General features: G+C 48.1%; 1 protein-coding gene across 1 annotated transcript; it reads left to right on the top strand.

The window, feature by feature from the left end:
- Positions 1-1,318: 1,318 nt before the first annotated feature.
- eml6 (EMAP like 6) lies at positions 1,319-24,784 on the top strand (the record flags this gene model as incomplete). Its single annotated transcript, XM_084465999.1, has 41 exons — positions 1,319-1,515; positions 1,662-1,821; positions 2,223-2,321; positions 2,607-2,675; positions 2,849-3,034; positions 3,241-3,376; positions 4,366-4,567; positions 5,002-5,139; positions 5,483-5,739; positions 6,357-6,566; positions 7,085-7,252; positions 7,750-7,856; positions 8,090-8,190; positions 8,713-8,899; positions 9,049-9,154; positions 9,320-9,413; positions 9,907-10,007; positions 10,285-10,490; positions 10,854-10,965; positions 11,163-11,290; positions 13,447-13,588; positions 13,706-13,858; positions 14,429-14,560; positions 14,690-14,778; positions 15,219-15,386; positions 15,606-15,807; positions 16,275-16,401; positions 16,701-16,779; positions 16,979-17,108; positions 17,353-17,451; positions 17,859-17,879; positions 18,431-18,604; positions 20,465-20,673; positions 21,056-21,213; positions 21,363-21,477; positions 21,784-21,972; positions 22,270-22,442; positions 23,061-23,223; positions 23,969-24,072; positions 24,387-24,540; positions 24,641-24,784. The coding sequence occupies 41 exons, from the start codon at positions 1,319-1,321 to the stop codon at positions 24,782-24,784; spliced, it is 5,889 nt and encodes a 1,962-aa protein (XP_084322125.1).
- Between the last annotated feature and the right edge of the window lie 2,571 nt (positions 24,785-27,355).

The following is a 27,355-nucleotide window of genomic DNA, read 5'->3' as shown; positions in this document are numbered from 1 at the left end:
TGCGATGTCATTAAAAGCTTTGAAACGTTTATACTGTGTTGTGTGTGTCTGTTAGTAGTGGGAAGTAAGATATGAAACCATTTGGGACAATTCACAGACAAAACAAGCATGATTTATTTAAATTCCTTCATTAATTAATATAACCTATTTGACAAGAATATGGCTGGGAAGATGCATAATCAATACAACACACAACATTAAGTAAAGAAACATTCCAGCGGGGAATTTTTGCCCTGCTAAATGACGTTAATCTCCTGTTCTAGGGTGGATATTTGACGTAATATAAGACACTCACACTCAGTATCCTTAATATTGTCGTTTTTATCTCTTATCTGAAGACGTTTCCAGTTCGCTCTTTCAGTTGTATCAAGCTAGTCGTGTTTCAGCACCATGGAGAGCGTACGCCTCTGGGACTTGTCGTTTTTTTATGTACTCAATTCCAGACAATCCCACGGTCACACAGTAAGAAAAAAGTACAAATCCCGGCATGCATTGCAAAGCGCGGCGTTAACCACGAAGGCTGCGTAGCGCAGGGAGCGAAGTGGATCCGGGATTCTGGAAGAGTTTACGCTCCGACCAGATGAGCAGCTTGGCAGGAAGATATTATCCGGGAGGAGAAACGGACGTTAAATCTTTTCTCCCCTTTTTTTACCATGTATCTCCTACCATCTGCCTTTTTTCTTGACGTCTGTGAATCTTTTTTGCTCTTATCGCCTATATTGCGTCCAGCGCCGCCCATTACAATTTAACAGAATGAGCCCAAAATACGCCCGGAGTTTGGTTTGTGGATGCAGATTGACATAGATACAGAATACATCAATACAGAGATATAGAGATGCAGAGATAGATCGGCGTTGGAGTCTCCTGATTTCACCTGGAATGCTGGAAGTAAATCAACGACTTGACGATCGACGACAATGAGGACATCAAAGATCTTGTTGTCAGCTATCTTAGCGAAGCCCTGTAGTCCATGAAGGACTAACGCTCGACCATCTGGGATTAAAATGTGCCGTTTGAAAAGCCGAGTGCTATTCGGAACCTAAACCCAGCCCTATTCACATGAACTAGTCTTGGTACATTACCAACACGGTAAACCAAAGCCAGATTTGCCTCGGCCTGGTCGCCTGTTGGATGACAACATGAACACTGATTGCTAGTCAGCTCTGACAGACCGCAGCAGTCAGTCTGTGGTCCACATGAGCCGCTTTGCTCCCTGGGTGCTGTGTTGTGGAGGTGGTGGTCCCTCTGCTCTCTGGGTGGTGTGTTGTGGAGGTGGTGGTGGTGACTGCTAGGTGGGTTTTGGTGGGTGGTCGTCGCTATGAGCGACAAGACGGCCCCACGGTGTCAGCTGAGGCTGGAGTGGGTGCACGGGTACCGTGGACACCAGTGCCGGAACAACCTGTATTACACGGCGGGGAAGGAGCTCGTGTACTTCGTGGCCGGGGTGGGCGTGGTCTACAACAGCCGCGAGCACACGCAGAAGTTCTACCTTGGTCACAACGATGACATCATCAGGTGAGCTTCACTACAACGGACCAACCGGTGCTTTGGAGAGGTTACTCTGGACTGGGTTGTTTTATGTCGGGGTCAGATGTAAGTGTGTGTGTGTGTGTGTGTGTGTGTGTGTGTGTGTGTGTGTGTGTGTGTGTGTGTGTGTCCAGTCTCGCCATCCATCCAGACAAGGTGCAGGTGGCCACGGGCCAGGTGGGTAAGGACCCCTACATCTGCATCTGGGACAGCTACTCCATGCAGACCGTCTCCATCCTGCGAGACGTGCACACGCACGGCGTGGCGGGCCTCGCCTTCGACTCCGACGGACAGGTCTGTCATATGACTGCCAGGCCACAGCCCACTGTGCACCCCGTGAGACCACTGGGTGTCATTGGATGCTTACAAGTGTGTGCTGTGTTCGAAGTGCATCATAGGAATGATGTCTGTAATGGTCTGGGTTCTGATGGGTCAGGTTGTGTGTTGGTCTGGATGGTGATTGGTCAGAGTGTGTTTGTCTGGTTTGTGATTGGTTAGTGTGTTGGTCTGGTTTGTGATTGGTCAGGGTGTGTTGGTCTGGGTTCTGATTCGTCAAAAGTGTGTTGGTCTAGTTTGTGATTGATCAGAGTGTGTTGGTCTGGTTTTTGATTGGTCAGTGTGTGATGGTCTGGGTTCTGATTGGTCAGTGTGTGTTGGTCTGGGTTCTGATTGGTCAGTGTTCTGTGTGTGTGCAGCGGCTGGCGTCGGTGGGTCTGGATGCCAAGAACACGCTGTGTGTCTGGGACTGGAGAAGAGGACGGGTCCTGGCCACCGCCACCGGACACTCAGACCGGGTAACCACCTCCACTACTGCATGACATGAGTACTTGTAATGCCTTGCCGAAAGGTTCTGGAGTTTATCCTGAGTGTCCTCACCTGTTCTAACTGGTTATATGTGTGGTTATAATAGTTCTTACTGGTTTTACTGGTTCTAATGGTTCTAACTGATTCTAACTGGTTTTAAAGGTTGAAACATTATAAATGCTTATAATCATAAAAACCTGTTTTACTGGTTCTAATTGGTTTCAAAGGTTTTAACTGGTGCGAACTGGTTCTGTGTGTTGGGTTCTGTGTTACAGATCTTCGATATCTCCTGGGATCCCTACCAGACCAGCAGACTGGTCACCTGTGGAGTGAAACATATCAAGGTTAGTGCCAACCACGCCCCTCAGCCAACGCACGTTAAGTCCTGACTCTGGGTGCTGGTCCCCGTGGTTCTGGACCCTGTGTGGGTTAAGTCCTGACTCTGGGTGCTGGTCCCCGTGGTTCTGGACCCTGTGTGGGTTAAGTCCTGACTCTGGGTGCTGGTCCCTCCCTGTAGTTCTGGACCCTGTGTGGGAACGCTCTGACGCCCAAGCGGGGGATGTTCGGGAAGACGGGAGACCTGCAGACCATCCTGTGTCTGGCCACGGCCAAGGAGGAGCTCACCTTCTCCGGAGCGCTGAATGGAGATGTGTACGTGTGGAAGGGCCTCAACCTGACGCGCACCGTCCAGGCTGCTCACGGGGTACTTATATACACACATATACCATCAATATATAAACATACATACATATATGAAAAGATATACACATATATACACAGAAATATATATATATACAAAATTGATAGTGTGGCTTCCAGGAGTATATGGAAACATTTCAATGTGCATTTGTGTGTGTTTGTGTGTGGGTGCGTGTGTGTGTATGTGTGTGTGTGTGTGTGTGTGTGTAGGCAGGGATCTTCAGCATGCATGTGTGTGAGGAGGGCTTTGCCACAGGAGGGAGAGACGGGTGTGTCCGACTCTGGGACCTGGACTTCAAACCAATCACCAAGATAGACCTGAGGGAGGCTGAGCAGGGCTATAAAGGTATATAAGATCATATATCATATATAACATGTCATGTATAATATATAATACATAATATATATATAAACATAAAGCCATCACCAAGGTAGACCTGAGGGAGGCTGATCAACAATAAAGGTATATAAGATCATATACAGTATATATCACAGTATATCATATATAACATGTCATGTATAATATATAATATAAACATAAAGCCAGCACCAAGATAGTGAGCAGGGCTATAAAGGTTTATAAGGTCGTATATATATATCATATATAACATGTCATGTATAATATATAATATATATATAAACATAAACCCATCACCAAGATAGACCTGAGGGAGGCTGATCAACAATAGGTAAAGGTAAATAAGATCATATACAGTATATATCACATTATAAAACGGGTGGCTTAAATTGAGCGATTTCGGGATATTGCGCAATATCCTGAGATTGAGATTTCAAACGGGATATTGTTTTCATCGCATCGTCACGCTAAAAAACAAAAAACACATAAAAAAACTTAAAAAACAAACAAATTAATCCCGGCAAAAAGTGTTATCTTGTTTATTTTTGGAGTGTTCATGTGTATTATATACTAAAACAATTATTCACCTCAGGCTCCGTGAATAATTGTTAAATATAAACATAAAGCCAGCACCAACTTAGTGAGCAGGGCTATAAAGGTTTATAAGGTCATATCGTCTCTGTTCGGTCTCTACTGTTAGCTCTAGTGTTGTACTGTTAACTTCAGTGCTGTCTCTACTCTTCACTTAAGTTGTGCTGTTAGCTCCAGTGTTAGCTCTAGTGTTGTACTGTTTGCTCCAGTGCTATCTTTGCTGTTAGCTCTAGTGTTGTACTGTTAGCTCCAGTGCTAGCTCTACTGTTATCTCCAGTGTTGTACTGTTATCTCCAGTGCTAGCTCTACTGTTATCTCCAGTGTTGTACTGTTATCTCCAGTGTTGTACTGTGCGCTCCACTGCTATCTGGTCCATGCGTCCGCAGGTCTGTCCATCCGCAGCGTGTGCTGGCGGGCGGACCGGGTGCTGGCGGGGACCCAGGACAGTGAGATCTTTGAGGTGATGGTGCGGGAGCGGGACAAGCCAGTCCTGCTGATGCAGGGACACAGTGACGGAGAGCTCTGGGCGCTTGACCTCCACCCCAAACAGGCAGTGGCAGTGACGGGCAGTGACGATCGCTCGGTCCGGTAAGAAGACCCTCCCCCTTTACTGGTTACTAGGAAGAGGTCTGCTTTAGACTGCCCTTCATCACAGCTACACTCTGCCCTTCATCACAGCTACACTCTGCCCTTCATCACAGCTACACTCTGCCCTTTATCACAGCTACACTCTGCCCTTCATCACAGCTACACTCTGCCCTTCATCACAGCTACACTCTGCCCTTCATCACAGTTACACTCTGCCCTTTATCACAGCTACACTCTGCCCTTCATCACAGCTACACTCTGGGTTTTATCACAGTTACACTTCCGTTTATCACAGCTACACTCTGTGTAGGGTGGGCCAGGTTTAGAGGTCAGGAGGCCAGGTTTAGAGGTCAGGAGTTCCGGGGTAGAGGTCAGGAGGTCAGGGGTAGAGGTCAGGTGTAGGGCTAGGGGTCTCACCATGCTTCTCCCTGCAGGCTGTGGAGTCTGTCGGACCACACGCTGCTCGCTCGCTGCAACATGGAGGAGGCGGTCCGAAGCGTGGCCTTCAACAACGACGGCTCCCAGCTGGCCCTCGGCATGAAGGACGGCTCCTTCACTGTCCTGCGGGTCCGGTAAGACCAGAACCAAGAGAAACAAGCCTTAGGCTACCAGAACCAGGAGAACCCATCTTTACACTAACAGAACCAAGAGAACCAAGACTTACACTATCCGCTAAAAGAGAACCCAGCCTTAAGCTACCAGAACCACGAGAACCCAGCCTTAAGCTACCAGAACCACATAATTCTACACATTATACTATGATTATGGTGCAGGACGAATCCTTCATCTTCCTGCGGGTCCGGTAAGAACCACATGACACTATGAGAAACGCACCACCAGAACGAAGCTGGACGTGACCTGTCCTTACTGCGTTTCCAAGGAAATGACCCAGTTGACCTCTGATGACCCCTGCAGAGACATGACAGAGGTGGTGCACATTAAGGACCGGAAGGAGGCCATCCACGAGCTGAAGTTCTCCCCGGACGGCTCCTACCTGGCGGTGGGCTCCAACGACGGCCCGGTGGACCTGTACGCCGTGGGCCAGCGCTACAAGAAGGTGGGCGAGTGCAGTCGCTCCTCCTCCTTCATCACCCACCTGGACTGGTCCGTGGACAGCCGCTTCCTGCAGTCCAACGACGGAGCTGGCGAGCGCCTCTTCTACCGCATGCCAGGTAACCGTGGTAACCGCCTCCGTGACAGGGAAGTGTTGTACCGCATGATGCCAGGTAACCGTGGTAACCGCCTCCATGCCAGGGAACTGTTGTTCTACCATGCCAGGTTAAAATGTATATATATATATATATGTATTAATATAGGACTATAGGACAATAATGTAGGACTAGTTTAGGCTCTGTGTTTGGATCTGGTTTAGGACCTGGTTTAGGACCCGATGTGGTTTGATCTGGTTTAGGACCTAGTTTAGGACTTGGTGTAGGACCTGGTTTAGGACCCTGTGTTGTCTGACCAGGTTTAAGACCTGGTTTAGGTGTTGGTTCAGGACCTGGTTTAGGACCCTGTGTGGTCTGACCAGGTTTAGGACCTGGTTCAGGTGTTGGTTCAGGACCTGGTTTAGGACCCTGTGTGGTCTGACCAGGTTTAGGACCTGGTTTAGGTGTTGGTTCAGGACCTGGTTTAGGACCCTGTGTGGTCTGACCAGGTTTAGGACCTGGTTCGGGTGTTGGTTCAGGACCTGGTTTAGGACCCTGTGTGGTCTGACCAGGTTTAGGACCTGGTTTAGGTGTTGGTTCCCGACCTGGTTTATGACCTTGTGTGGCTTAATGTCTCCCAGCAGGGAAGCTGCTGTCCAAGGAGGAGGCGAAGGGGATCCACTGGATGACCTGGACCGGAGTGATAGGAGCAGAGGTGAACGGGATCTGGCCTAAATACTCAAGCTCCAGCGAGGTGAACTCTGTGGACGCTAACTTCAGCAGCGCCGTGCTGGTTACCGGGGACGACCTGGGGCTGGTCAAACTGTTCCGCTTCCCCTGCCTGAAGAAAGGTCAGACACCGTATGATAATGAGCCGTATGATAACAAGCTTTTTAAAAATAACCTTTGATAGTAACACGCTGAATGATAATAACTGTGAATATAATGAGCTGAATGATATCTATGATGGTAATGAACTAATGATAATAAATATGATAATGAGCTGGATGATAACTATGTTGATAATGAGCTGCATGTAATAACTGTTGATAATGAGCTAGTGATAATAACTACGATGATAATGAGCTAGTGATAATGAGCTAGTAATAATAACTATGATGATAATGAGATAGTGATAATAACTATGATGATATTGAGCTGGATGATAATAACCATGATGATAATGAGATCCATGATAGCGATGTTGATGAGCTGACTGATAATAACTATGATGATAATGAGTTGCATGATAGCGATGTTGACGAGCTGAATGATAATAACTCTGATGATAATGAGCTAGTGATAATAGCTATGATGACAATGATCTTGTGATAAAAACGATGATGATAATGAGCTGAAACGTCTCCAGCTGCTAAGTTCAAGAAGTACATCGGCCACTCTGCCCACGTGACCAACGTGCGGTGGTCCAGCGACCTGCAGTGGGTGGTGAGCACCGGGGGGGCGGACCACGCCGTGTTCCAGTGGCGGTTCCTTCCTGAGGGGGTGATGAACGGGGTGCTGGAGCCCCTGCTGCAGGGTACACGCACGCACGCACGCACACACACACGCACGCACGCACGCAAGCATGCACACACACACACACACACACACACACACACACACACACACACACGCACACACACAAATACACACATACAGACACACACAATCACACACACAGACTGACACCCACACACCCACAAACATCAGCTCACACATTCTCGCACTTGCGGACGCACACGTTTACTTATTTATCTCTCGTTAATCTCCTGTTAATTTTTTATTATTTATTATTTATTACTTTTTGTACGTTATTAGATTTGTATTTTCATATTCTACATGTGTATGCACTGGGAAGGAGATGCTTTCAATCTCATTGTACTATGTATAGTGACAATAAAAGGCATTCATTCATTCATTCATTCATACAAATACACACATACAAACACACACACACTCACACGCACGCACACATGTGCATACGCACAACCATAAATGTGTTATAGCCCCTGTCCGTGTGTGTTGCGTCTCCAGAGGGATACGCTGACTCTAACAGCGGAGAGTCGGACTCTGATGTTTCCGACGTTCCAGAACTTGACTCAGACATCGAACAGGAAGCTCAGACCAACTACGACCGTCAGGTAACCATGGATACGGCCAGCTGCTACTGGGGCTAACACTCCAGCCCTGGAACCCGACACCTCCACCTACACTACCTTCATCCTTCACCTCCCCCTCCTCCGCCTCTTCCTCCTCCTCCAACCTCACTGCAGCTCCTCCTCCTCCTCTACTTAAACTCCACCTCCACCCTCCCCTCCACCTCCTCCTCCAGCTTTACCTCCACCTTAAACCAGCTCTCTTCCTGTCTCTCTAGGTGTACAAGGAAGATCTCCCTCAGCTCCGGAAGAAGCTGATTGGCTCCCTGAAACGCCAGAAAGCTCCGGAGGCGGGGCTACGGCTGCAGTTCGTACACGGGTAAGCCCTGGCAGCCAGACGCTTTGTCTCTCTCTCTGTCTCTCTCTGTCTCTCTCTCGCCTGTCTGATGGATGTGGTTCTGGTGGTTCTGGTACTGGGCTGTGACTGATGGTTCTTGTGGTTCTGGTGGTTCTGGTACTGGGCTGTGACTGATGGTTATTGTGGTTCTGGTGGTTCTGGTACTAGGCTGTGACTGATGGTTCTTGTGGTTGTGGTGGTTCTGGTACTGGGCTGTGACTGATGGTTCTTGTGGTTCTGGTGGTTCTGGTACTGGGCTGTGACTGATGGTTCTTGTGGTTCTGGTGGTTCTGGTACTGGGCTGTGACTGATGGTTCTTGTGGTTCTGGTGGTTCTGGTACTGGGCTGTGACTGATGGTTCTTGTGGTTCTGGTGGTTCTGGTACTGGGCTGTGACTGATGGTTCTTGTGGTTCTGGTGGTTCTGGTACTAGGCTGTGACTGATGGTTCTTGTGGTTCTGGTACTGGGCTGTGACTGATGGTTCTTGTGGTTCTGGTGGTGCAGGTATCGAGGCTGTGACTGCAGGAACAACCTGTGGTACAGCCAGGGTGGGGAGGTGGTGTACCACGTGGCCGCGGTGGGCGTGGTCTACAACCGCCAGCTGCACAGCCAGCGCTTCTACTTGGCACACGATGATGACATCATCAGCCTCACCGTGCACCCCCTCAAAGACTACGCTGCTACAGGACAGGTATACACACGCACGCGCGCGCACACACACACACACACACACACACACACACACACACACAATCACACACACACAATCACAATCACAGCACATGTGTGTCCAAGTGTTTCTAAAGTATATGTGTGCATGTGTGTATTTGTGTGTGTCAGGTGGGACGGGACCCAGCCATCCATGTGTGGGACATCCAGACTCTGAAGTGTCTCTCTCTGCTGAAGGGACATCACAGCAGAGGAGTGTGTGCCCTGGAGTTCACAGGTACACAAGCACACACACACACACACACACACGCTCACACAGACACACACAAACACATTCTCTACCTGGATGTGTTGATGACTACTTCCTGTCTGTGTGGTGACAACTTCAAATCTATGTACTGACTCCTTCCTGTCTATGTAACGACTACTTCCTACTGTTCAGTGGATGGGAAGACTTTGGTGTCGGTGGGCATCGATGAAGACCACTCCATCGTGGTCTGGGACTGGAAGAAAGGAGAACGTTTGGCCAAAGCCAGGTACCATGCCCCAACATTTAGAATAGGAAAGTAGTTACGGCAGAGTGTAGATGTAGTAGTAACAGATGTAGTAGTAACAGCAGAGTGTAGATGTAGTAGTAACAGCAGAGTGTGGCTGTAGTAGTAACAGATGTAGTAGTAACAGCAGAGTGTAGATGTAGTAGTAACAGATGTAGTAGTAACAGCAGATTGTAGATGTAGTAGTAACAGATGTAGTAGTAACAGCAGAGTGTAGATGTAGTAGTAACAGATGTAGTAGTAACAGCAGAGTGTAGATGTAGTAGTAACAGATGTAGTAGTAACAGCAGAGTGTAGATGTAGCAGTAACAGCAGAGTGTAGATGTAGCAGTAACAGCAGAGTGTAGATGTAGTAGTAACAGCAGAGTGTAGATGTAGCAGTAACAGATGTAGTAGTAACAGCAGAGTGTAGATGTAGTAGTAACAGTAGAGTATAGATATAGTAATAAGGCAGTAACAAGGCTCTTGTCTGCAGGGGACACAAGGACAAGATCTTTGTTGTGAAGAGCAACCCGTTCCGCATGGATAAACTCCTCACTGTGGGCATGAAACACATCAAGTTCTGGCAGCACTCAGGTAGCCCTCCTCCACCCCCCCAACCTCCTCCACCTCCCCTCTCTCATCTCCTCCACCTCCCCTCCTTCACCTCCCCTCTCTATATCTTCTGCACCTCCCCTCCTCCACCTCCCCTCCTTCACCTCCCCTCTCTACATCTTCTGCACCTCCCCTCCTCCACCTCCCCTCTCTCATCTCCTCCACCTCCCCTCCTTCACCTCCCCTCTCTACATCTTCTGCACCTCCCCTCCTCCACCTCACCTCCTCCTGTGTGTGTGTGTGTGTGTGTGTGTGTCAGGGGGGGGTCTTACGTTCCGCCGGGGCATCCTGGGGAGCCAGGGCGGGAAGCAGGAGACGATGATGTCGGCGTGTTATGGCCGCTCGGAGGACCTGGTGTTTTCCGGCGCCACCAGTGGAGACGTGTACATCTGGCGCGACACCAGCCTGGTGAAGACCATCAAGGCCCATGACGGACCCGTCTTTGCCATGTGCTCCCTGGACAAGGTACCCGTCTCCACGGTGACCAGCATCACTCTAGTTCACCCCGGTCTCCACGGTGACCAGCATCAGTGTAGCTCACCCCGATCTCCACAGTGATAGGCATCATGATAGCTCACCCCAGTCGCCACGGAGACCAGCATTACTGTAGCTCACCCCAGTCTCCACGGTGATAGGCAACACTGTAGCTGACCCTGGTCACTATAGTGACCACCATCACTCTAGTTTACCCCGGTGTCCATGGTGACCAGCATCACTCTAGTTTACCCCGGTCTCCATGGTGACCAGTATCACTGTAGCTGACCCCGGTCACTACGGTGACCAGCATCACTGTAGTGCTGGCGTGATTGTGATGACGGTTGTGTGCAGGGCTTCGTGACCGGGGGTCGTGACGGAGTCGTGGAGCTGTGGGACGACATGTTTGACAGATGTCTGAAGAGCTACGCCATCAAGAGGGCGGCCCTGTCACCTTCCTCTAAAGGTAGGCCTCACACACACACACACACACACACACACACACACGTCATGTGTATAATGTGTATAATGTGTGTGTGTGTGTGTGTGTGTGTGTGTGTGTAGTAGGCCTGCTGCTGGAGGATGACATGTGTATAATGTGTGTGTGTGTGTGTGGTAGGCCTGCTGCTGTAGGGTGACATGTGTATAATGTGTGTGTGGTAGGCCTGCTGCTGGAGGACAACCCCTCCATCAGAGCTATCTCTCTGGGCCACGGACACATCCTGGTGGGCACCAAAAACGGAGAGATCCTGGAGATAGACAAGAGTGGACCCATGACCCTACTGGTTCAGGTAGGTCTATAACCATACTGGTTCAGTTAGGCTTTTGACCCTACTGGTTCAGGTAGGCCTATGACCCTACTGGTTCAGGTAGGTCTATAACCATACTGGTTCAGTTAGGCCTTTGACCCTACTGGTTCAGTTAGGCTTTTGACCCTACTGGTTCAGGTAGGCCTATGACCCTACTGGTTCAGGTAGGTCTATAACCATACTGGTTCAGTTAGGCCTTTGACCCTACTGGTTCAGGTAGGCCTATGACCATACTGGTTCAGTTAGGCCTATGACCCTACTGGTTCAGTTAGGCCTATGACCGTGCTGCCAGAGCCTCGTCCCTCTCATCGCTTCTCATTCTCCTCGACCTGTCCGCAGCATTTGACACGGTGAACCACTAGATCCTCCTTGCCACTCTCGCCAAACTTGGCATTGCTGAATCGGCCCTATCCTGGTTCACATCTTACCTGTCGAATCGCACCTATCAGGTCACATGGAATGGCTCCTTGTCCAAACCTTGCACACTTGACACTGGTGTCCCTCAAGGCTCTGTACTGGGGCCCCTTCTGTTCTCCCTCTATACCAGATCTCTAGGCTCTGTAATTACATCACTCGGTTTTTCATATCACTGCTATGCCGACGACACTCAGCTATTACTCTCATTCCCCTCCTTTGACAAAGCCCTGATTGCAACGCGCATATCTGAATGTCTGGCAGACGTCAGCACTTGGACGACCGCCCATCACCTGAGGCTTAACCTTAACAAGACTGAGCTCCTCCTAATACCGGGGAAAGATTGCCCACACTTACTGGTCACTGTCGAGAACATCACTGTATCTCCGTCTCCAACTGCCAGAAACCTTGGTGTGGTACTAGACAACCAGTTATGTTGCACCGCCAACATCACCGCAGTGGCCTGATCCTGCAGATTTGCACTTTACAACATCCGCAGGATACGGCCCTTCCTCACAAGGGAAGCAGCTCAGCTTCTAGTCCAAGCGCTGGTCATCTCCCGCCTGGACTACTGCAACTCGCTCCTAGCTGGACTCCCGGTCTCTGCTATTAAACCTTTGCAGCGTATCCAGAACACGGCAGCGCGCCTCGTATTCAACCTACCTAAATTCTCCCATGTGACTCCCCTCTTCCACCACCTCCACTGGCTCCCTGTAGTAGCCTGCATCAGATTCAAGATGATGGGACTGGCATACAAGGCAGTCGATGGAACTGCCCCTGCCTACCTCCAAGCCTTGGTCAAACCACACACCCCAGCTCGATCCCTCCGCTCAACTACATCAGCTGGACGTCTGGTACCGCCATCACTAAGAGCAACCAAATGTCGATCAGCTAAATCACAACTCTTCTCTATCTTGGGACCACAGTGGTGGAACGAGCTCCCTGCTGATGTCAGGACCGCAGAGTCGCTCACCAGCTTCCGCAAACGACTCAAAACCCACCTGTTCAGAGTTCATCTAGACTCTACATAGCCATTCAGTCCCTTATTTGTCCGTTGCATGGGGTTAGCCTAGCGATTGTTAGTACTTGCACTTGGTTCTATGAACATCTTTACTGTAACGACGGTGATATATTGTTTGACTTCTTATGACAAATGTACTTATTGTAAGTCGCTTTGGATAAAAGCGTCTGCTAAATGCCCTAAATGTAAATGTAAAAGGTAAATTACCCTACTGGTTCAGTTAGGCCTGTGACCCTACTGGTTCAGGTAGGCCTATGACCCTACTGGTTCAGTTAGGCCTGTGACCCTACTGGTTCAGGTAGGCCTATGACCCTACTGGTTCAGGTAGGCCTATGACCCTACTGGTTCAGGTAGGCCTATGACCCTACTGGTTCAGGTAGGCCTATGACCCTACTGGTTCAGTTAGACCTATGACCCTACTGGTTCAGGTAGGCCTATGACCCTACTGGTTCAGGTAGGCCTATGACCCTACTGGTTCAGTTAGGCCTATGACCCTACTGGTTCAGGTAGGCCTATGACCCTACTGGTTCAGGTAGGCCTGTGACTACTGATTCAGATAGGAGGGTGGTAAAGATTATCTTAGATAAACGATAAAAAAGATAAACATTTAAAGAGATCTAAAGACAGGATATGTTTGTTTTATTGAAAGTGAGTCAAGAGACATTTCCAGAGATCTGAAGTGGGGTGTGTTTGCTTTCTTCAGGGTCACATGGAGGGCGAGGTGTGGGGGCTCGCAGCTCACCCCCTCCTCCCTGTGGTTGCTACGGTGAGTGACGACAAAACGCTGCGGATCTGGGAGCTGTCAGCCAATCACCGCATGGTTGCCGTGCGGAAACTCAAGAAAGGTAGAACCCTCCTCCACCTTATCTTCCTCAGCCTAGCATCTTAGTATTCACTCATATTACTTCTCTGTTTCTCTCTCTCTGTGTCTCTCTCTCACCCTCTCTCCCTCCCTCCCCCAGGGAGCCGCTGCTGTGCGTTCTCCCCTGACGGGAAGGCCCTCGCCGTGGGGCTGAATGACGGCAGCTTCCTGGTGGTGAATGCGGACACGCTGGAGGACCTGGTCACCTTCCACCACCGCAAGGAGCTCATCTCGGACATCCGCTTCTCCCAAGGTACTTCCGGTCTGATGCACTATCCTTCAAACACTTCCTGGTTGAAGGATATAACTAAGTGTGTGACTAAGTATATAACTAACTGTGTGAGACTAACTATACAGCTAAGTGCGGGACTGAGTGCAGGACTAAGTACAGGACTAAGTGTAGGACTAAGTGCGGGACTGAGTGCAGGACTAAGTGCAGGACTAAGTGCAGGACTAAGTCCCTGTCCCATTTCTCCCCCCTTAAAACTTCCACTTGGTTTGGAGTGCCCTCAACAGTAAATCTTCCACTTAGTTTTAAGCCTGCATCGGACCTCACTACGTTTTGAGGGTTGATTATAAAGGGCAAAATAGCACTCCCCCTTGCTCCCTACAGTAATGGGACACCCTACCCCTACACAAGAATGCGCAAAATCTAGGGTTAGGGCAAAAATCTAGGGTTAGGGGAGGTATTGAGACAGGGCCTTTGTGTAGGACTAAGTGCAGGACTAAGTGCACGACTAAGTGCAGGACTAAGTGGAGGACTAAGTGCGTGACTGAGTGCAGGACTGAGTGCACAGACTAAGTGTCCTCCCCCTGTGTCCAGACTCGGGGAAGTACCTGGCGGTGGCGTCCCACGACTCGTTCGTGGACATCTACAACGTGCTGAGCAGCAAGAGGGTGGGCATCTGTAAGGGCGCCTCCGGCTTCATCACGCACATCGACTGGGACACCAGAGGTGAGGCGACCAATCACAGGCCGTGTTGGCCATGAGGTCACGCCTATACACTAGTTTGATATCTCTAGAAACAGAACTGTATCCGACCGGGTCGGCGTGAGGTCACAGGTTGTATACGGTGTCCTCCAGGGAAACTTCTGCAGGTGAACTCGGGAGCCAAGGAGCAGCTGTTCTTTGAGGCACCGCGGGGTCGGAAACAAAACATCAACACTGCAGAGGTACACACGCACGCACGCAAGCGCACGCACACACACACACACACACACACACACACTTCTGAGGTACACGCACACATGCACGCACGCTTTTACCAATACCAATCTTCCCGCTTCTGCGGTTCCGCTGCTACCGACATCCTCTCTGTTAAACAAATTAGCATATACTTCTCCTTCATTACTGATAGGAATTTATTTAAGAGGTTTTGCACACACTAAGTTGATCAATGCGTCATTGGGACAAATAAGTTGAGCCAAAACTTCAATTAAAATATTAAATAACATAAATAACCACATTGCTGGTTGACATCCAACCACAAGGTACTCCTCTTCTGCACCACTCGTCTGATTGAAAGTGAACGTCTAGCAGCCAGCGCCCGTCTAACAGGCCAGTACCTGCGTTGTGTTGATCGCCCTACCTTATTGTATATATATGTCTATAGTTTGAGAAGGTGGACTGGGCCTCCTGGACCAGTGTCTTGGGTCCGACCTGCGAGGGCATCTGGCCCGCGCTCAGCCTGGTCAACGCTTCCTGCCTCACTAAAGACCACCAGCTGCTGGCTACTGGGGACGACTTCGGCTTCATCAAGCTCTTCAGCTACCCCTCTAGGGTGGGTAACACCTTTAACTAGCGCTCTAGGTTGGGTAACACCTTAAACTAGCGCTCCAGGTTGGATAACACCTTTAACCAGTACTCTAGGGTGGGTAACACCTTAACTAGCGCTCTAGGATGGGTAACACCTTTTAGTTAGCCGTGAGTTCAAACATTTTAGGCCCCTGCTCGTTAAGATTTAGACTTATAACTCTCCCTCTTTGACCTCTAACCTCAGGGGCAGTTTGCTAAGTTTAAAAAGTACGTGGGCCACAGCGCCAACGTGACCAACGTGCGGTGGACCAATGACGACGCCCTGCTGCTGTCAGTGGGCGGAGCCGACACAGCCCTGATGATCTGGTCCCTGGAGGCGCCGGGCCACAAGGAGAGCAAGGCTGTGGACAGCGAGGAGTCCGACGACGACCCAGAGGAGGACGGAGGTCTGCAGCCCAGCCCCGCTAGTAGCATTAGCATTCATATGTCCTCTCTAGGCTAGGTCTACAACACATCCCAGCTAGTAGCATTAGCATTCATATGTCCTCTCTAGGCTAGGTCTGCAGCCCAGCCCAGCTAGTGGCATAAGCATTAATATGTCCTCTGTTGGCTAGGTCTGCAATACATCCTAGTTAATTATAATAATATTAGCTTTGTGTTGTCTCTAGACTACGACAGTGACGTAGTGTTATGTTCTCTCTAGACTACGACAGTGACGTAGTGTTATGTTCTCTCTAGGCTACGACAGTGACGTAGTGTTATGTTCTCTCTAGGCTACGACAGTGACGTAGTGTTATGTTCTCTCTAGGCTACGACAGTGACGTAGTGTTATGTTCTCTCTAGGCTACGACAGTGACGTAGTGTTATGTTCTCTCTAGGCTACGACAGTGACGTAGTGTTATGATCTCTCTAGGCTACGACAGTGACGTAGCTCAGGAGAAGTCCCTGGATTACGTCACCAAGATCTTCTCCGCTAGCATAAGGAACATGACGGGAACCAAACCCCACCTGCAGCACAGAGATGTTCCTCTGGACGACAGGTACCCTGCTTCCTGCTTCCGGCTTCCACCCCTCCTAACTCCATCTCCCCTCCTTCCTTCCTTCCCTTCTTAATTCCTTCCTTCATTCTTCCCTTCCTACTCGCTTCTTCTGATAACTTCCTAACTTCATAACCAACCTTTTGTGTGTGTGTGTGTGTGTGTGTGGGGGGGGTGGGTTGTGTGTGTGTGTGTGTGTGTGTGGGGGGGGGGGGGGGTTGTGTGTGTGTGTGTGTGTGTGTGTGTGTGTGTGTGTGTGGGGGGGGGGGGGGTGGGTTGTGTGTGTGTGTGTGTGTGTGTAGACCCCCTGTCAGCCGGGCAGCTCCACTTCCAGAAAAGCTTCTGAAGAACAACGTGACAAAGAAGAAGAAAGTGGTGGAGGTGAGTTTCAACTAGCAGCTAACCGCCTGCTTTAGTTTGAACTGACCGTCTGGTTTAGTTTGAACTAACCGCCTGGATTAGTCTGAACTAACCGCCTGGTTTCGCGCGCACGTGCATGCGTGTGTGTGTGTGTATGTGTATGTGTGTGTATGTGTGTCTGTGTGTCTGTGTGTGTTTGTGTGTGTGTGTGTGTGTGTAGGAGCTGGTGCTGGAGCATGTGTTCGGCTACAGGGGCTTTGACTGCCGGAACAACCTTCACTACCTCAACGACGGGGCTGACATCATCTTCCACACCGCCGCCACCGTCATCGTCCAGAACCTCTCCTCTGGTCAGTACCTCCACCCCCACTGCCCCACTGTTAAGTACCTCCACCCCCACTGCCCCACCGTTAAGTACCTCCACCCCCACTGCCCCACCGTTAAGTACCTCCACCCCCACTGCCCCACCGTTAAGTACCTCCACCCCCACTGCCCCACCGTTAAGTACCTCCACGCTTCCCTACCCTCTTCATCAGACCTCCTCACCAGCCCTCCTCTGGACCCTCCTCACCAGCCCTCCTCTCTTCCCAACAGGGGTCCAGAGCTTCTACCTGGAGCACACTGATGACATCCTGTGTCTGACCATCAACCAGCACCCCAAGTACCAGAACGTCATCGCCACGGGACAGATCGGTACGCCCCTACCCTCCGCCTCTCTGAACCCACTCCCACGGATCTGTTCAGGCTAGAAACAGATCTCTACCTGCTAGAAACTGATCTGAACGGGCTAGAGACTAATCTGAACGGGCTAGAGACTAATCTGAACGGGCTAGAAACTGATCTGTTCAGGCTAGAAAGTGATCTGTATATGCTAGAAACAGATCAGTTCATGCTAGAAAGTGATCTGTATGTGCTACAAACATTTCAATGAGTCCATTTCCGACATCTCAACCCTTCACTGCTTCTTCATTCATGCTTTAATTCACGTTTGTTGATTTGCCTAGTCCACTCTTCTCCATGCGTATCACATGCATGTTAAACCACTACATGTATATTTCTCTCACTGCTCATGTCATGTGACGCCGCTGCCTCATCTCCAGGTGACCTGAGCGATCTGCCAGGTAAGACCACGCCCCTTTCCATCAGACTACCTATCAGATTGAAGACCACGCCCCCTTCCATCTGACTACCTATCAGATAAAGGAACATGCCCCCTTCCATTTGCCTGACTATCCGATTATATCATCAGATTACTTCATCAGAGTGTGGTGGTTTACCTTCGGCCTGTAGAGGCTGATGTTGGTGGTTAGGATTGTCAGGAATCAGCATGGTTTCCATGGTTACCTATGATCAGATCAAACCAAGTCTCCCTCAGAGTGTAGTCACCATATTTATCTGTATCAAGAGTGAGAGTCTGTATCCTTGGGAACAGAACCAAACAGAGTAGATCAGGTCCAGTAGAACACCAGAAACTCTCCTCCTCCTACTCCTCCTCCTCCTCCTCTTTCTCCTTATTTTCACCACCTCCTCGTTCTCCTCAATTTCTCCTCTTCCTCATGTTCCCCTCCCACTCCCTTTGGATCCAGAACCTTTTCCAACCAGTCCAGGGCAGGTTGCCATGTTTCCTGGTTGCCATGGTTCCTGGTTGCCATGGTGTCTTGTCTCCTCCCAGGGCTAGCTCCGTCCATCCACGTGTGGGACGCGAGAACCAAGCAGACCCTGTCCATCCTGCGCTGTTGCCATGGTAAAGGCGTGAGCTACGTCAACTTCAGCGCCACGGGGAAACTACTGCTCTCTGTGGGGGTGGAGCCAGAACATACCATCACCGTCTGGAGGTGGCAAGAAGGTACCAACTAATACTACACACACATACCTGTAAATCACCCTGTAACACACACCTGTTAATCACCCCTGAATCACACACCTGTAAATCACCCTGTAACACACACACACACACACCTGTAAATCACCCCTGAATCACACACCTGTAAATCACCCTGTAACACACACCTGTAACACACACCTGTAAATCACCCTGTAACACACACCTGTTAATCACCCCTGTATCACACACCTATAAATCAACCTGTAACACACACCTGTAACACACATAGACCTGTAACAAACACACAATCATACATGCATACACACATACACAGACACACCTGTAATATATACATACACCAGTGGCGGCTGGTGGTTTTTAAAGTGAGGGAGGAAGGACTGCGTGCTTGGTTGCCATTGGCTTGCTTGCACTGTTAGTGGCGTATGGTGGCATAAGTATGTGAGACTCAAGTTGTTTCAGGGTGTTTTCGTGAACTACAAAATAGCAGGGAGGGATAATTATGTGAATACAATTGATACAAATCCACCAGTGGCAGCATTGTACTTTGAAAGCTGGTGGGCAGCATGTATTGGACTACAAGGGCAGAAGGAAAGGATGTAAACCAATTAGTCAAATCAGGCCTACTCTTGATTTGTAAAACTAAATAAAAAAATCTGGGCCTATCATTGGGCCCATTTTTGCCCTCAATGATTTAAACTATTGGTTGTAATTTGGCTGTTTATTTTCAGCTACAATTGTTTTAAGAAAAATGAAGACACAAGACCAAAAGTGATGCCATTTAAAATGCATCATGCTCTGAATCATTCACTAACATCCTTTCCACAACATCAAACAGAACAGTCAGAGTAACAAACATTTAAAAGAACAACAAGAACATCATTTCACAACTGTTTACATGGGCTGTAAGCCTAACATTGTTTGAGGCAAATGTGGATGTTAATGGATGTTTCATAATGTTGGTCATGGTGTTAAGCCAATTAAGATTGAGGGACTTCATTTATAGATCAAGTTAATCCTCCTCGCTGTTTGTGTTGCAAAGATATCAGTGACCTGGTCATACCAAACGGGATATTTTTTAAGTGATTTCAGAATAACGGCATGAAACGAGGCATACGACTGAGCGGCTTTGTTGGTTCTCGTAGCGTAGAGACTTGAGGGGATAAACCCTCCCTCCGAGCTGCTCCACAGCCAGGGCTCCTGCTTATTGGTTCATAGCGCAGCCAGGGCTCCTGCTTATTGGTTCATAGCGCAGCCAGGACTCCTTCTTATTGGTTCATAGCGCAGCCAAGGCTCCAGCCTATTCGTGAATAGAAGTTGGCACGATTCAGATCCCTTAGCTAGTCCCACCCACTCAGAGGAGGACTTTCCTCCTCTCTCCCATTGAACCCCATGTTATCCACCGGCCGCCAGTAGTGCCAGAGAAATGAATGGGAGTGAATGGAGGCTGAGGGAGGAACGAAGTCCCCGAAGTAATATTCAATAGGCGATAGGGGGTGCTAATGTCCCTTTACCCAGGGAAACGAACATTACATATACAAAGGCATTAAAATAGTCATATTTAAGGGCATTAATTCATTACAGTAGTCTGGGAAATCTACATTTTTTATTCTCAACAATGTTAAAGAGGAACTACCTCCCTCCTCTCCTCACTGGAGAAGCCTCCACTGACATACACACCTGTAATACACAGCTGTATTACACAACTGTAATATAAACCTGTAACACACACCTGTAATATACACCTGTATTACACCCCTTTAATAAACACCTGTAACACATACATACCTGTAACACATACATGTAATACACACCTGTTACACGCCCAAACTCACAACGGTAACATACGTCCTGTTGGGTCAGGTACCAAGGTGACCAGCAGGGGGAGCCACAGTGAGCGGATCTTTGTGGTGGAGTTCAGACCAGACTCAGACACTCAGTTCGTGTCGGTCGGCATCAAACACATCAAGTTCTGGACTCTGGTGGGCGGCTCCCTTATGTACAAGAAGGGTGTGATTGGCTCTGTGGAGGAGGGGCGTGTCCAGACCATGCTGTCGGTGGCCTTTGGCGCGGTGAGTACAAGCTGGCCCTGCCCGGGCTCTAGATCAGGGTGGTCTTGACCAGCACTATGTAGCAGGCACGTAGTGTTATCATTACATACGTGTTATCTCTTTGTATTAGCACTATGTAGCAGGCACGTAGTGTTATCATTACATACGTGTTATCTCTGTGTATTAGCACTGTGTAGATAGCAGGGAGTGTCATCTTTACATACGTCTCTTTGTATTAGCAAAGAGAAAACATGGACTTTTTTCATCTGTAGTGCAAATCTATTGGTTGGCTCGTTGACTGCATGCGTCCTGTCCTCCTCCTGGCTCAGGTTCAGAGGTCAGAGGTCAAGGGGTCAGGGGTCAGGTAAGCAGGCTGACACTGCTCCTCCTCTTCCGTCCTCAGAACAACCTGACGTTCAGCGGCGCTATCAACGGAGACGTGTACGTGTGGCGGGAGCACTTCCTGGTGAGGGTGGTGGCCAAGGCCCACAGCGGCCCCGTCTTCACCATGTACACCACCCTGCGCGACGGCCTCATCGTCACCGGGGGCAAGGAGAGACCGTCAGTACCTCCACCCTCCTACACCTCTTTATGGTGTCACTGCATTGTGCTGCATGGTTTCCTGCGTGTGTGTGTGTGTGTGTGTGTGTGGTGTGTGTTAGGGCTTTTTCCTTTGTAGAATGTGTGCGATGATTTGTTTTGTTTCTCAGGACCAAGGAGGGCGGAGCGGTGAAGCTGTGGGACCAGGAGATGAAGCGCTGCAGAGCCTTCCAGCTGGAGACCGGGCAGCCGGTGGAGAACGTCCGCTCGGTCTGCAGAGGAAAGGTAGACACTCACGCCTCCTCTCAGTCCCTATCACTCCTCTGATCCCCCTCTATCACCCTACATCACTCCTCTATCACCCCTCTATCAATCACCCCCCCTGTCACTACATCACTCCTCTGTCACTTCTCAATCACCCCGATATCACTTCACTATCACTCCTCTATCACCACTCTATCACGCCTCTATCTCCCTCTATCTCCACTCTATCACTCCTCCATCACTACTTTATCCCTACTATCAGTCCTCTCACTCATCTCTCTGCCTGTCTCTCTGCCTGTCTCTCTGCCTGTCTCTCTGCCTCCCCAGGGGAAGATCCTGGTGGGTACTAAGGACGGGGAGATCATCGAGGTGGGGGAGAAGAACGCGGCGTCCAACACCATGATCAACGGCCACACTCAGGGAGCCATCTGGGGCCTCAGCACACACCCTTACAAGGACGTCTTCCTGTCAGCCAGCGACGACGGAACCATCCGCCTCTGGGACCTGGCGGACCGGGTAGGAGGGCCAACTATTATGGGATGTATTGATGACCTGAGATATGTATTGATGACCTGATGAGAGATGTATTGAAGACCTGATGAGAGATGTATTGATGGATGTATTCATTTATGGATTGAGTATGATAGATATTTTGATCTATTTATTGATATAATCATTTATGTATTGATAGTTAGATGAATGTCTTCATTATGTATTGATTATGGATGATATATGTGTTAATATATGTATTGATTATGTATTGATGGATGCATTGACTGTGTATTGATTATGAATTGATTATGGATCATGTAGAAGCTGCTCAACAAGGTGAGCCTGGGCCACCCGGCCAAGTGCTGCTGCTACAGTCCCAACGGGGAGATGGTGTCCATCGGCCTGGAGAACGGAGAGTTCATCATCCTGATGGTCGCCTCCCTCAGCGTCTGGGGCAAGAAGAGGGACCGCAGCGCCAGCATCCAGGACATACGGTACTAACCCAACACTAACCCAACACTAACCCAACACTAACCCAACACTAACCCAACACTAACTCACCCTAAAGAGGGACCGCAGCGCCAGCATCCAGGACATACGGTACTAACCCAACACTAACTAACCCAGCACTAACTAACCCAACACTAACTAACCCAACACTAACTCACTCCCACTAACTAACCCAACACTAACCCAACACTAACTAACCCAACACTAACTCACCTTAAAGAGGGACCGCAGAGCCAGCATCCAGGACATACACTAACTAACCCCCACTAACTAACCCAACACTAACTAACCCAACACTAACTAAACCCCACTAACTAATCCAACACTAACTAAACCCCACTAACTAACCCAACACTAACTCACCCAACACTAACTAAACCCCACTAACTAACCCAACACTAACTAAACCCCACTAACTAACCCAACACTAACTAACTGATAGGTGTGTTGGTTCCTCTCAGGTTCTGATAGGTGTGTTGGTTCTGATAGGTGTGTTGGTTCCTCTCAGGTTCTGATAGGTGTGTTGGTTCTGATAGGTGTGTTGGTTCTGATAGGTGTGTTGGTTCCTCTCAGGTTCTGATAGGTGTGTTGGTTCCTCTCAGGTTCAGCCCAGACAACCGTCTGCTGGCGGTGGGCTCGATGGAGAGCTCTGTGGACTTCTACGACCTGACTCTTGGCCCGTCACTCAACCGCATCGGATACTGCAAGGACATACCCGGCTTCATCCTCCAGATGGACTTCTCTGCCGACAGCAAACACATCCAGGTAGCCACACTTTTACACAAGTATCACCAGAACCCACATCCTCACAGTCTGTCAATATAAACACACATCCTCACACTGTCTGTCAATATAAACACATATCCTCACAGTCTGTCAATATAAACACACATCCTCACAGTCTGTCAATATAAACACACATCCTCACAGTCTGTCAATATAAACACACATCCTCACAGTCTGTTAATATAAACACACATCCTCACAGTCTGTCAATATAAACACACATCCTCACACAGTCTGTCAATATAAACACACATCCTCACAGTCTGTCAATATAAACACACATCCTCACACCGTCTGTAAATATAAACACACATCCTCACACTGTCTGTCAATATAAACACACATCCTCACACTGTCTGTCAATATAAACACACATCCTCACAGTCTGTTAATATAAACACACATCCTCACAGTCTGTCAATATAAACACACATCCTCACAGTCTGTCAATATAAACACATCCTTCCTCACACAGTCTGTCATTATAAACACACATCCTCACTGTCTGTCAATATAAACACATCCTCACAGTCTGTCAATATAAACACACATCCTCACAGTCTGTCAATATAAACACATATCCTCACAGTCTGTCAATATAAACACACATCCTCACAGTCTGTCAATATAAACACACATCCTCACACTGTCTGTCAATATAAACACATATCCTCACACCGTCTGTTAATCGAACACACATTTGTACTCATGTGTGTTCCTGCAGGTGTCCAGCAGTACCTACACACGGCAGGTGCACCAGGTGCCTTCTGGGAAAATGGAAACGGAGCCTGCGGTGGTAGAAAGGATCACCTGGGCCACCTGGACCAGGTAGGATCACCTAGCTGTTAAGGTGAGATATTATACCACCAGGTGTGAGTGGGAATAGCCGTTATAAGCCATTTTGAAAATCTGCCTCTTCTGACATCACAAGTGGGCGTATCCACCTAGATGTGTGCTGAATGAACGGCTAATCCCACTCACACCTGGTGGTGTAATATGTCACCTTTAGTCTGTTCAGGTGGTTGTTATTTGATGGTTGGTTTGGAGGTTTGGAGGTTTGGAGGTCTGGTGGTTTGTTGGTCTGGAGGTTTATATTTTGGTTGTTGTTTTAATGTTGTTTTGTTGTTTTGTTTGTCTCTCAGCGTCCTGGGAGACGAGGTTCTGGGTATCTGGCCAAGGAATGCTGAGAAGGCGGATGTGAACTGCGTCAGTGTTTCCCACGCTGGTCTCAATCTGGTGACTGGTGACGACTTCGGACTCATCAAACTCTTCGACTTCCCCTGTCCCGAGAAATTTGTGAGAACTTCAAAAACCTGAATAAAAACTCTGTAGTTTTTAAGTTCTAGACCACCCCAGAAATGATTCAAACATCTCCACTCTCCTCTCTCCTCTCCAGGTGAAACACAAGCGTTATTTCGGACACTCAGCCCATGTGACTAATGTGCGTTTCTCTGCTGATGACAAGTATGTGGTCAGCGCTGGAGGGCGGGACTGTAGGTGGGTCCACACTCTCATCCTATCAGGAGCTGCTGAGTGCTGACGAGAATCCAATTAGCAAGCTTCTCAGCTCCTAATAGAGCATCTAGGCTTTTATAGTATAATTAATAAAGTAATAAAGTAAATAAAGTATATAGTTACTATGTTATATATATATATAAATATACATATATATGTGTGTGTGTGTGTGTGTGTGTGTGTGTGTATATGTATATATGTATGTATGTATGTATGTATGTGTATATATATATACATATATATAAATATTCTCTTTAAAGATAATACCGGTAATATTATATATTATATATTATTAATAATATATTAACACATAAAAAACTAATATTTTGTGTGTGCGTGTGTTCCAGTTTATTTGTGTGGAGGTGCCAGTGAAGGTGCAGATGAGGATTGTGGGTATTGGTCGCTGCCTGACCTCTGACCCAAGCATCTCAGCCAATAGACGGCAGCGGCTCTGTCTGGTCACCGTGGCAACACTGACGACAGCGCCAATGGCCAAACTCTCTACAGACCATAATATTATTCTATAATGATGAAATGCTATTATTATTATTACTATATGTGTTGTTGTCGTCAGGTAGTTGTGTTGAGTATGGAAGGGTGAGATGATGTATTAGAACCTAAATATCTGCCTGTATAGTTCTAGATGTAGATATTATCATGGATCTAGATCTAGATCATGGATCTAGTGCTAGATCAAGATCATGGATCTAGATCTAGATCTGATCATATCTAGTTCTAGATCACTTCAGGTATCTAGTTATAGTTCTAGATATGATCATGTATCTAGTTATAGATCTAGATATGATCATGTATCTTGTATAGATCTAGATCATTTATCTAGTTATATATCTGGATATAGATCATGTATCTAGTTGTTGATATGATCATGGATCCAGTTCTAGATATAGGTAATATATCTAGTTCTAGATGATAAAGATCGAGATCATGGATCTAGTTCTAGATATAGATAATGTATATAATTCTAGTTATATATATATATATATATATATAATGTATCTAGATAATGTATATATATTTAAATGTTCTAGATCTAGATCATCTATCTAGTTCTATATCTAGATCATGTATCTAGTTCTAGATCTAGATATCCTGGATGTTTTCTAAAGCAGAGCTGGGTGATCAGCTCTGACCTCTCGCTGCCTTATGTCACAACGTTGGATCAATACTCTCTTGGTCCCTAAGGTCTTAAATGTGAACAAGCCACCATGAATTATTGATCTTTGTATAGAAAAGTCCAAATTGATCCAACATAAAGGACGCGAAGACCAGGGAGGAGAGACTGTACAGGATGGATGCATGTTTGGTTGACATGGCGACGTGCCTTCCAGGAGCTCCTGTCAAACCAATCAGAAGACAGAAGCTCTGCTGTGGTGCTAGGACACAAGGGGAGGGGCTTCAGTGGTGTATCACCTTAACAAGCTGCTGATACACCCTTTGGCAAGGGAGGGAATCAAACCACACTCTTGAACTGTCCTCAGCCTCCTCCACAACTACAGCAGCACAGAGTCTGAATCCGTCCAGGCATCGCTAGGTTACCAGGTTGCTAGGTTGTGTAAATATGTAAACGTAGGTTCATGTTCTCTATTTTAATATTGTTCTGCTGCTGCTGGCCTCCGGAGGAGCTCTGCCCTCAACCAGCCTGGAGGAACCTGGACTCGAGGAGTTTAAGGGTTAAAGGTCACAGGTTAGGGCTAAAGGGTCAGGGGTGAAGGGTCAGATGTTAAGGGTAAGCTATGCCCACCTTCTAACAGGCTGATGTCACTAAACTCCTGAAGGAGGTTTGGGTTCCTACACAATAAAAGTTCCTCACTCCTCCTGAGCTGTGTTGAACAGGCAGCTGCGGCCAGAACCAGCCAGTTCTGTGTGTCCATGTTTACAGAGAGGAAGCAGGCATGGTACCGTGGTGTGGTCAAATGTGTTGTTGTTGTTGTTGTTGTGTTGTGCCTGTGGAAGATAATTAATTTATGGTTTGGACATGCTGACCTCAATCAACCAGTCCAATAAAAAAGTTTTTAAATATGTTGAAGTCATCTGTTCACCTTTTGGGTTTTCAACATCAAATGTCACATCCACATATTATTTATTTAGGCCTTTAAGTTCCCATAGGAACATAGGCTGTCGACGAAGCTCTTCCATCCTCTCCGGTCTTGGGCCCTCTGCTCCAGATGTTGCCACGACAGCCCTTCTTTCCTCAACTCCTGTTCTGTGGTACTTCACCAGGTGTTTCTCGGTCTGCCCCTCTCGATCTGCCTCTACATCCAGATAGCTTTTTGTTATATCTTCAATTTTTTCTATACACTAGATCACAAATCCTTTCAAGAAATGTTACTTTTTTAACATGGTTAAATTTATTTAACCAATTGTCTCCAAGAACAGCATAAAAACCTGAATTAAATTAACTACAGTCAGTAGTGTATACAATTAATCAAAGGGCCTTAAATAATAAATAAGTGACGGGTTGGTGCCGAACTAAAGTTCCCCTCCTGTCCGCTAGGAGAAAACGACATTTGTAATGGCCACGAGGGGTCGCTAGAGGTCCCCTGTACTCATGCTGTGTTAGAGCAAGAAAGTGTCA

This window comes from Micromesistius poutassou, assembly GCF_964030765.1.
Source record: "Micromesistius poutassou genome assembly, chromosome: 3".
Taxonomy (NCBI): domain Eukaryota; kingdom Metazoa; phylum Chordata; class Actinopteri; order Gadiformes; family Gadidae; genus Micromesistius; species Micromesistius poutassou.
This window is presented reverse-complemented; position numbering and strand designations above follow the sequence as displayed.